Here is a 12094-nt window from a genome sequence, read left to right as displayed (position 1 = left end):
TTTTTATTCTCAACAAAATTGTTAATTTCTTGAATATTTTATTCTTTTTTTTTTAATATATATTTTATTGATTTTTTAGAGAGAGGAAGGGAGAGGGATAGAGAGTTAGAAACATCTATCAGAGAGAAACATCGATCAGCTGCCTCCTGCACACCTCCTACTGGGGATGTGTCTGCAACCAAGGTACATGCCCTTGACCAGAATCAAACCTGGGACCTTTCAGTCCACAGGCCGATGCTCTATCCACTGAGCCAAACCAGTTAGGGCTGAATGTTTTATTCTTATTGATGACTTTACTGGTCTCTATTTTTTTAAATTGGCTTACACTGTGACTTTATTTTTTAAGAGTCTAGGTAAGTCTTGGGAAATATTGAAACAGTGTTCCTCAAACTTAATCATAAAAATTACCTTTGGAGGAATAGTAGGGTTTCTCCTTTGAAGATTCAGATTTAATTTTTCCTTTTGAATAGCTCCATTCATTGCCCATGCTGCTACTCAGTGTCATATGGAAAAGTCACTGCATTCTTGACCCAGGGTTGCCTTTTTAAATCTAAACCTATGTAAAACTTCATCAAGTTAGTGCTTTTATTTGAAATTCCAGAGCATTGCATGTAATCATTCTTAAAAATGAATGCTTCTTCATTGACCCGTGTCTGCAAGAAATCAGGCCACATCAGACACAATAAAAGTAAGATCTATACATCAAAGATACTGAGTTTCTTTTGTTTCTGCTTTCTGTCCCTTTTTGTTTTTCTTGAGGACCTCTTGTGAAACCCTGTATTTTTATTGAAGAAAATTGTTGTTTTCTTCTACTTTGTGTTATTTAAAGTGAGTAGATGGGGATAATATCAAATAAATATGGACTGAGACTGGGCTAATTTGTAGGCTAAATATAATTTCCTTTGTAATTATTAACATGGTTGTACATAAACTTACTAAATGGCCTAATTTTGCTCAGGAGTCTCCCTCAGAGGCCTTCTCTAGTTTCATCATGTAAAATATTTCTTTTTCTTTATTGTAGGGATTTTATGGAGAAAGATTTGGAGAGGATGTGGTTGAAGTAATCAAGGATTCTAATCCTGTAGACAAGTGTAAATTAGATCCTAACAAGGTATGGTTGCTTAAACTGTAGTGACACGTAGGCATATTTTTGAGACTGTGATGTTGTTGGAGAGAGACTGTGTAATGATTTATCAATGAGAAAATGAATGACTTTTTCCTTTCCCAGGCATATATTCAGATTACCTACGTGGAGCCGTACTTTGACACATATGAGATGAAGGACAGAATCACATATTTTGACAAAAATTATAATCTTCGCCGTTTCATGTACTGCACACCCTTCACTTTAGATGGTCGTGCCCATGGGGAACTTCATGAACAATTCAAACGGAAGACCATACTGACTACTTCTCATGCTTTTCCTTATATTAAGACAAGGGTCAATGTTACTCACAAAGAGGAGGTAAGTTCACAAATGGGGAAACAGAATTAGTGAAACTAATACATTGGAGCCATGTGAGAACAGTGTGGATGTGCCTTTATGTACCACCCCTCATGTGGTAGCATACTAGAACTTGATCCATTTTTTAAATGCTTTACTTTAAGCTTCTTTTCTAAGTCCCTAGTTCACACTCAGCTTTTACTTAGAAAGGTGATTTTTCATTAAGGCATCCAAAGTTTGGGATTTTATTGTTAAATGACAGTTTACAATTGGTCTCCACTTTTTTTATTTTAATTGATTATATGTAAAGCTCTTTAAATAGTTTTCTATCAGTACACTGACCTAATAGGTGTTATTTCGTCCAGATCATCTTAACACCAATTGAAGTTGCTATTGAAGACATGCAGAAAAAGACACAGGAGTTGGCCTTTGCAACACATCAGGATCCAGCAGATCCCAAAATGCTTCAGATGGTGCTCCAGGGGTCTGTGGGCACAACTGTGAATCAGGTTGGTGCTTTCTGCTGGCACTGTTTAATTTAAGTTATGAATGGAATTTGGAGTGATTTTATTATTATACTAGAGGCCCGGTGCATAAATTCGTGCATGGGTGGGGACTGGCCAGCCCATCCCGATCAGGGTCGATTGGGGATGGGGGGGGGGCGCCCCACCTTCGATGGGGGGGTGGCAATTGGGGGCCGGGCCAACCAGGGGGAGGGGCCGGGGGAGCTTGGCCAGCAGCAGTGGGTGTCATAGCAACCGCTCTTTCTGGTCACTTGGCTTCTATATATATAGATTTTACAAAGATCACAAATAAGTGCCAAATCAAGTGAAAAAGATGTTAGAACTGGTTGCAAAAGACACTGAAAATATAAATATGAAGGTAAACTGGAAAAAGTTTTTAGTATCATCTCAATGGTAAAGATTTTCACTCCTGCCTTCTACACTGCCTAGGTTTTTCTACCTGTCTGTTCTTAAACATTCCATTAAGAAGGAATTGGGCCCTAGCCGGTTTGGCTCAGTGGATAGAGTGCCGGCCTGCAGACTGAAGGGTCTCGGGTTCAATTCTGGTCAAGGGCACCTGTATCAGTTGTAGGCTTCTCCCCAAACTGGGCCCTGGTCAGGGTTTGTGCAGGAAGCAACCAATCGATGTGTGTGTCTCACACTGATATTTCTCTCTGTCTTTCCCTCTCTCTTCCACTCTCTTTAAAAGATCAATGGAAAAATATCCTCAGGTGAGAATTAAAAAAAAAAAAAGAAGGAATTGGTTCACTTAGAATAGCCTTTCCTTTTTGTACTGAAAGAATGTGCTCAAAAAAGGAGGGTTCATTTTCAGAGCTATGTACACGCATGTGAATGCCTACTCTCTTCCATATTTCCTGATGTTATTTTCTCCAAATTGCCACACTGAACTGTGAGGAGTAAATAAGTAATGTGGAATCATTTTGAAATTTTAATAATATATGCACACAAAAGAGTGCTATTAGTTTGTCCTATGTAGATTAGAAGGCATCCCATTGTCTCTCTGATGGTGATTAGGGAGTATTCCAAGGTAAGAGGAAATCCAGACAGGCTTCAAGTAAGATTTCACATAATATGTCTTGTACTATTTTTTTTCTTTATGTTTTTATTGATTTCAGAAAGGAAAGGAGAGGGAAAGAGAAATAGAAACATCAATAGTGAGAAAGAATCATTGATCAGCTGCCTCCTACACACCCCTACTGGGGATCGAGCCCACAACCTGGTCATGTGCCCTGACTGGGAATTGAACCATGGCCTCCTGGTTCATAAGTTGATGTTCAACCACTGAGCCACACCAGCCGGGCTGTCTTACCCTATTTTTTAGGTTAAAGGAATAAAGCCAAAAAAGAAGCAAACACTTTAAGACCTTTAACCTTCTAAAACACATGATTTGGAGGTCTTACCTCCAAATAATATAACTTGTAAAAGATTATCTTCTTTAATTTACAGTGTTGGGAACAGATTTTGAATACTGAGGAAATGTTTCAGGAAATCAAGTCTAATAATCTGAATTAACAATTAATTGCCAGTAGCCCAAGAATTTAATTTAAAATTTGTCAGCAAGAATATAGACTTGACATTAGGAAAAACTGAAAACATATGGCCAGACCCTGTCACATACACATATGCATTAAGCTTAGATGCAGCCATTTTAGTGCTAAGAAAAATCATTCAGGTAACTTCTATCTCTCTGATTTTAGAGAAGACAAAACACACCTCTTGTTTTTCTTATTTTACAGGGGCCTTTGGAAGTTGCCCAGGTTTTCCTATCTGAAATACCCAGTGACCCAAAACTCTTCAGACATCATAATAAACTGCGACTCTGCTTCAAAGATTTTACTAAAAGGTATTCAAGGCTTCCTACATAAAGATCTTCAAACTGAGAATGTCTAAAACCACACTGTAAAATAAGTGTCTTAAGGGACAATTGAAAAGAGAAAATATAGGAAAGTGATTCACAATGAAAAATAGTTGTGTATTTCTCCATTTACTGACATCTTTTAAATGTTTTCTTAATATTATTTTAATTTTCCCTAGAGGCCTTATATATTTTTATTTATTCCTTGGTATTTAATACTTTTATGTTTTTGTTAATGGTATCTTTTAAAATTATGTTTTGTTTACTGGTATATAGAAATGCATATATTGATATATTTTACATAAGAATATTGCCAAACTTACTTGTTAATTCTAATAATTAACCTGTAGAATATTTTTACAGTGATGTTTAGGATCGTTGGCACTATGTTGAATGGTAATAGTAATAGAGGCATCCTTTTCTTGTTCCTGATCTAAAAGGAAATGTTTTCACTATTGAGTGTAATGTTTACTTCAGGTTTTTTGTAGATGTTTTAACTAGAGGTTCCCACCTATTTGTACTTATGCTAAGAATTTTTTTGTTTTGTTTTAAATATATTTTTATTGATTTCAGAGAGGAAGGGAGGAGAGATAGAAACATCAATGATGAGAGAGAATCATTGATTGGCTGCCTCCTGCATGGGATTGAGCCTGCAACTGGGCCTGTGCCCTGACCAAGAATCAAACACTGACCTCCTGGTTCACAGATTGGTGCTCAACAACTGAGCCATACCAGCCAGGCTATGCTAAGAGTTTTTTATCATATCAAATTTAAAATTTTTATTAGATGGTGTGTGTGTGTGTAATTTTTTCTTAAATATTTTCCTATTATTTTTTTTTAATATATTTTATTGATATTTTACAGAGAGGAAGGGAGAGGGATAGAGAGCTAGAAACATCGATGAGAGAGAAACATCGATCAGCTGCCTCCTGCACACCTCCCACTGGGGATGTGCCCACAACCCAGGTACATGCCCTTGACCGGAATCGAACCTGGGACCCTTCAGTCCGCAGGCCGACGCTCTATCCACTGAGCCAAACCGGTTTCGGCTATTTTCCTATTATTTTACTTGGGAGTTTTGCAATTGTTTTAAGGGTGAGATTGAAATACAATTTTTTCGCCCTAACCGGTTTGGCTCAGTGGATAGAGCGTTGGCTTGCGGACTGAAAGGTCCCAGGTTCGATTCCGGTCAAGGGCATGACCTTGGTTGCGGGCACATCCCTAGTAGGAGGTGTACAAGAGGCAGCTGATCGATGTTTCTCTCTTATCTATGTTTCTACCTCTCTATCCCTCTCCCTTCCTCTCTGTAAAAAAATCAATAAAATAGCCCTAACCGGTTTGGCTCAGTGGATAGAGCGTCGGCCTGCGGACTGAAGGGTCCCAGGTTCGATTCCGGCCAAGGGCATGTACCTGGGTTGCGGGCACATCCCCAGTAGGGGGCGTGCAGGAGGCAGCTGATTGATGTCTCTCTCTCATCGATGTTTCTAACTCTCTATCCCTCTCTCTTCCTCTCTATAAAAAATCAATAAAATATATTTAAAAAAAAAATCAATAAAATATATTTTAAAAAATGAAATACAATTTTTTCTTGTAGTTCCATTAGGTTTTGGTATCCCAGCCTTGAAAAATGAGTCGGAAACGCTTCTCAGGAATAGTTCTCCTCTCCTCCCCTCGCACCCCATATACTTCGGATTTTATTTTTTTAATAATCTGGAATTGTCACATTGGAATTATTTATCTTTACAGTGTTTGGTAGAATTTACATGTTGGTGTTTACTTTGGAGATAAATTTGTGACTTGGCTGATTCTATGTATTTGATGGTTTTAGGATTATTCATGTTTTTTCTTATTAAGTCTGTTTTGATACATTATATTAATCTAGAATAGTATCATTTCAGATTTATTGCATTAAATTATACATAATATCCTCTGTGCCTTTATAAACTTCTGCTGTATTTGACTTTACGTCTCATTTTTAATTTCTAATAGGGATTATTTAGCCTTCTCTCATTTAATCTTGCCAGTGCTTAGTCTTTTTTTTTTCCTTTGAAAGAACCAACTTTTGCCCTGGCTGGTTTGGCTCAGTGGATAGAGCGTCAGCCTGCGGACTGAAAGGTCCCAGGTTCGATTCCGGTCAAGGGCATGTACCTTGGTTGCAGGCACATCCCCAGTGGGATGTGTGCAGGAGGCAGCTGATCGATGTTTCTCCCTCATCAATGTTTCTAACTCTCTATCAGTCTCCCTTTCTCTCTGTAAAAAAATCAATAAAATATATATATATTTTTTAAAAGAACCAACTTTTTTATTCATATAGAGCTGTCATACTTTTAAATTTATTTCCTTCCTTATACTTCACGTTTATTCTGTTCTTTTTAGATTGCTTAGCTCTTCAGTTTTAGCCTTCTTTTCTAATGTAAGCATTTAGTGCTATGTATTTTCCTCTGAGCATCTTTAGATACATTCTGCAAGTGGTGATCTGTATACATTGCCTTTTAATGTCCTTTCATTTATCTATCAGAGTCAGATATTTTTTTCTCAAATATCTGAATAAACTGTTCTCAAGAGCTGTTCATTTAGAAATATTAGGACACAGGCAAACCACTGTACCAAATGCCATTGGTGCCTCATAAATGAATATGGCTATTATATTTCTTTTAGTTTAGAGCTTTAAGTTTAGTGGTAATAGGAGGAAAAATGGCTTCAGAATTAATATTTAAAAATACACAATTTTTTCCTTGTTAAATTTTTATTGAATAAAAATAATTTTAAATTAAATGAAAACTGGAAGTGAATGTTAGATTTTAAACAGTTGACCATCTGTTCCCTTTCTTAAACCTAATATAAGACAGGATATTTAACAATCAACCAAGAAACTTGAATGTCATCATGGGGAATGTGTGTGTGTGTGTGTGTGTGTGTATGTGTGCGCGCACGCACGCGCAGTATATGGCACTAACCCCTCAAACCATACCAGAAGGAAGTTTTTGACATCACTGTTTTTTCTAGGTGTGAAGATGCCTTAAGAAAAAATAAGAGCTTAATTGGGCCAGATCAAAAGGAGTATCAAAGAGAACTGGAGAGAAACTATCATCGCCTTAAAGAGGCCCTACAGCCTCTGATAAACAGAAAGATCCCTCAGTTATACAAGGTAGTATTACCTGTCACCTGCCACAGGTATGCTTATTTTTCTATTATTTGGTATATGTTCAGAAAAATAAAATCTGTTGAATTATTTGTTTTAATAATTAATTAGTGTAACTTTTATTACATGATTTTAGATACTGTCCCCTGACAAGTTCAACTAATAATAAGCCTTTTATATCTCTACATGAATCAGCCTCCAAGATATGTATGTAATTCAAGAATCACAAAGTTGTGTTAAATACTCATACTAACCAGGACCACGTATAAGTCTGGCCTCTTAAAACTATTCCTTTTATTAAAGTCCTGTCACACTTCCTAGTATTTTTGTGGGAGAATTCACTGGAGTATATCAGGAACCAGGTATTTGTTTCCCTCAGCCCTGGCAGTAAATAGTATGCAATGTTCTTCATTTGTATTAAAACACATAACCACATTGAGTATCAAGAAGGCTTCAGTATTTTTCTCTACTTTCCAAGTATGACACAAAAAGTTAGAAATAGAAATAACTTGGAATTTTCTACAACTGATCCGAGTTGTACTTGAGCAGGTAATTTAACCTAATTTTTAGATTTCTCCTCTAAAATTTCTTACCTTAAAAAGGTTGTTGTGGACATTAAATGGCATGTACATTTCCAAGGATAGTACTTAACATTGTACTTTTTAGTGCCTCAATTCTGGACAGGGCATGATAAGGTAAACTGCTTTTGCATTTTGAAATCTAAATATATATACAACTTGAATTATTGTGGCACGAATACGTTACCACCTTCTGAATTAATAACAGTAAAGCCATTAAATTATACTTACCTAATTAATATTTAGAAGGCCTTTGAAGTTGCTTGTAAGAAAACAGGATGTAAATGCATGCTATAATATACTACAAAAGAAAATTATTTGATCATCTGGAAATTAGTCCTTGTTCTTCAGTAATCTATTTCTGTATTTCTAGGCCTCTGAAAAAAACATGTTCACTCAAAAAATGCGGACTATCTGGCTGCTATATGTCATGTCCCCTATAGGAAACATGTAGATTATTTGAATCTATTCCACAATCTACAGGAGCAGAGGGAGATCAGAGGGCCTGATTTAGATCCTTCCTCTGGCAAAATATTATTTTGCTTCCACCATCCAGTATAGATGTGAATACCTAAGGTTGCTTCCTCTTAAAATTGCCAAAGGGAAGCAATACTAGTCCCCTCCACTTTTGGCTTCTCCTTCAATCACTTTGGAGTTTTTCTTCTTGCTGCCTCTAACCCCCTTCCACCAGTTTTACACTGTTTAAATGACCTAGAATGAGGGTGCTGGGTCTCTGAGGTCATCAGGCAGTTTTCTAATGCTTGTCTCACTTCCTTCACATCTCTCCCACCTTTCGATGGAAAGACTGTATTCTTCCTATCTGAAGGGAACTCCCTTACACTGTTATCCTGAGCTTTTGCTTTCTCATCTGATTATGGTCAATCCCCTAAGATTCAGTTCTTAATGTTTGCAAGCAGTTCTTTGGAATTTAGAAAAGCTCTTATGAACATTATCTAGCTTTTAATACTGCTATTTTCCCTGGAACCAAAAAACAAAACAAAACAAAAAAAACACCCACACTTTGAAATTCAAAGCTCATGACTTTTTTATACCTGCCCTTTCCTGGAGATTGTATACCTCAAAGATTATCCTTAATAGCAGGAAGGATAAGTGAAAGAAATTCAGGATAAAGGAAAATACGTTAAGAGGTATTGAAGAATATTAGTCTTCTCACTATTAACTAAATCTTCAGAACTTAGAAAATAAAGCTTCCTTAGAATTTGAAATTTTTATTTTACTGATTTAAAAAATCTAGAGTATTAATTATTTATACAGTATTAAAATAGTGGTTCTCAAGGTATGGTCTGGGACTTCTGTGGGAGGGTGCCCTGGAGACCCTTTCAGGAAGTTCCTGAGTCAAAACTAATTTTATATAATACCAAATATGATTTGCCTTTCTCACTGTCATTCTCTTGAGAAAGCACAGTGGTTTTCCAGACTACATGCAACGTGATATTGTAAAAGACATGAGAACCTAGGCCTTTTATTAAGCCAGACATTAAATATGTAAGCATGCCACTACCGTAAAATTTCTTCCAAGTTATTTTTAATAAACCTATTTATGTAATGGGTTATTTTGTAAAAATAAGTTCAATTTTTCTTAGTTTTAATTTCTAATATGGTAAATATAATCCACATAAACAAAAGCTTCCTGGTTCCTCAATTTTTAAGTGTAAAAAGTCCTGAAACTCAAAAGCTTAAGAACCACTGATTTAAGACTTGAAATTTAGTGTTTTAAACACACCTGCCTTTTGCCTTTTAATAATTGTAAAAAAACACACAAAAAAACCTTTTCCTGAAATCTCTCCCATTACCCCTTAGTTCCTCATTTATCATATCTCATGCTACTATTGCACAAATGACTGAATGATCAATGCATTTGGTAAAGTGTTTACTGCAATATAGCTTTAATCTATAGAGGTCTATAAACCAGAATATATGTAAGGCAGAGTAACTTGAACATTAATAACAACTTTGGTACAAAAAGTTTTAAAAGTTATTAACTTTTTGGTGGCAAAACTTTGAGATAACTTTGGCAGAAAAAAGTAAAACCTAATCTACAGAAGTTTGCAAAGTTTGCTTGCTTATAATTATATCCTTTTTCTTCCCAGAGATTCCTTCAGTCGAATGAGCCTGCGCAAAATGGATCTCTAAAATAAACACTTGTTTTTATTAATTTGAAAAGAGCCACATATTCAACATTGAGTGTGAAAAGAAGTTAAGATCTATTGAAAAATAAGACTTGGGACTTAAATCTGAAAATTGTAGCATAAATTTACTCAATGAAGAATGCAGTGGCCAAATCAAATGTAGATTGTTGAAGTTTGAGAATCATGGCTATAGCTTCTAATATTCTGGTAATATGCTGTTATCTTTTTAAAGACATTTTAATGACTCAAGGGTACACTATACATTTACCATTATTTATACCATAGCTAATGTTAATTTTATTTACTTTAAGTTTGTATTTTTTAATTTATATGACCATTTATAGATTCATTTTGGAACCATTTTAAATGTAGTAAATGCTTATTTTAAAGGTACTATTAAATATGTGAACGTTTACACTAATTTTATTGAGTGGGACTTTAAAAATTTTCTTTATTGACAAAGGCAGAAAATAAGTTAGAGTTGATTTAAGAACTAGCATAATGAAAATAAAAATTGACAGTCACTTTATGGCCCCAAAGTTCCAAATTGAATGAATTAATGGGTGAAGACATTGATAACTGGTTTGTGAAGTCCTAAAACTGGTTTCTAAGCTATTTTGCATTTAGACACCAAAAAAGGGGGGATTTAGAGTAAATTGCAGAAATAACTTTAAGTACTGGGATAGCTAATACCAGCGACAGAAGCTTGATCTTTGACTTTCAACTTTATTATACTAATGATAATGGTATCAGCTTAATGACTCTCAGCAACTAAAATGAATTATTCCTGTTTCAAATTAAACAAGCCAGTCATCAGTTTTTTCGTGACCAAAACTATTACATCATAAAGCTATTACACCATAAAAACACAAAGAGCTGCTGTTTGACTTTAATTTACCAGCTGGGAAGTTATATATATATATTTTTTTTAAATATATTTTATTGATATTTCACAGAGAGGAAGGGAGAGGGTAGAGAGCTAGAAACATCGATGAGAGAGAAACATCGATCAGCTGCCTCCTGCACACCTCCCACTGAGGATGTGCCCGCAACCAAGGTACATGCCCTTGACCGGAATCAAACTCGGGACCTTTCAGTCCTCAGGCTGACGCTCTATCCACTGAGCCAAACCGGTTTTGGCATATTTTTTGATACTTGTATAGATTTTACAAAATATATGTAAAAGTAAAATTAGTTGTTTTAATTGAAGTTAAGAACCAATTAATTTAAAATTTTAATTTTAAGAAATTCAACCATTTTGAGGGAAATATATTTCAATTACTTGGCAAATTTTTCCAAGAAAATGCATTAATGCTTTCTGGAAGTGTTTTGACAATGTTTTCTGTATAGTATTATAGCTTATAGAAAGTTGTCATTTATTATCTATTCCTCTGATCTGACCAGTTACATGAATCACTTAGGAAAATAAGATCTCCAAAACATCTCATTCTCCTAAGTGCATAGGTGAGGTGAGAGTATCTACCCCCCTCCAGCCTACCTTTATAACTGGCAGTATTATCTCAAATTCTTATCTACATCAATTCAAAGACTGAGTTATGAAAAGGTTTTTCAGATAAGTCTACAATGTTGGACCACAAGGGATTAACCAAGGAGTCAGCAAGGTATAACTTCAAAAATATATTTGGGGACAAAGGATCCAGATGAACAATAAGGAAAGGCTGGAATTAATGGACATTCTTTCACACAAAAAAGGTAACATATACTTTTCCATGTGTGCAGAAAGGAGGTAGATATAAGGGAGAGGATATTAAACCCCGTCAGTGGTCAGCAAACTCATTAGTCAACAGAGCGGCAAACCGCGGCTCGTGAGCTACTGTTTGCTGACCACTGCCCTAGGTCATTTCTCATTACGTTGCATTTACATAAAAGTTTGAATAGTTTTATATAGGATTCAAATCTGTGACATCAAGAACTTGAATCCTATATAAAAGAGTAACATGCAAATTGACCCTAACGGGTGAACAACCGAGAACGACCCATCACTATGACATGCACTGACCACCAGGGGGCAGATGCTCAATGCAGGAGCTGCCCTCTGGTGGTCAGTGTGCTCCCACAGGGGGAGCTCCTCTCAGCCATAAGCCGGGGAGCAGGCCTAAGCTGGCAGGTGGACATCCCCCAAGGGCTCCTGGGCTGCCAGAGGGATGTCTGACTGCCAGCTTAGGCCGGATCCCGGAGTGGGCCTAAGCTGGCAGGTGGACATTCCCAGAGGCAGTCCAGGCTGAGGGCCCCCCCCCCCCCCGCACCACCCCCGCATGCACAAATTTTCATGCACCAGGCCTCTAGTATTTATATAATTAGCTTGCATTACGGATTATTTTCTGACTTGATTCAGAAGAGACTTTCTCTTCCCCTTAAGACAGCAACACTTAGTAACTTA

At 36.3% G+C, this 12094-nt stretch overlaps 1 protein-coding gene across 10 annotated transcripts in view; it reads left to right on the top strand.

Moving 5' to 3' along the window:
• The window catches only part of DOCK7 (dedicator of cytokinesis 7), a 200367-nt gene extending 190138 nt beyond the window's left edge, over nucleotides 1-10229 (top strand). For 4 of the 10 annotated variants that reach the window (XM_080656341.1, XM_080656340.1, XM_080656335.1 and 1 more), the window contains 6 exons: nucleotides 1022-1111; nucleotides 1229-1465; nucleotides 1810-1953; nucleotides 3705-3811; nucleotides 6830-6997; nucleotides 9655-10116. In XM_080656341.1, the coding sequence (XP_080512467.1) occupies nucleotides 1022-1111; nucleotides 1229-1465; nucleotides 1810-1953; nucleotides 3705-3811; nucleotides 6830-6997; nucleotides 9655-9697 (789 nt within the window). In that variant the 3' untranslated portion in view covers nucleotides 9698-10116. Of the gene's footprint in view, nucleotides 1-1021; nucleotides 1112-1228; nucleotides 1466-1809; nucleotides 1954-3704; nucleotides 3812-6829; nucleotides 6998-9654 lie in introns of all 10 variants that reach the window. The other 6 variants (XM_080656339.1, XM_080656336.1, XM_080656334.1 and 3 more) reach the window with 3 other exon arrangements.
• Nucleotides 10230-12094: the final 1865 nt, after the last annotated feature.

Source organism: Plecotus auritus (assembly GCF_963455305.1).
Source record: "Plecotus auritus genome assembly, chromosome: 2".
Lineage (NCBI taxonomy): Eukaryota > Metazoa > Chordata > Mammalia > Chiroptera > Vespertilionidae > Plecotus > Plecotus auritus.
The sequence above is the reverse complement of the archived record's forward strand: the minus strand, read 5'-3'. Positions and strand labels throughout refer to the sequence as shown.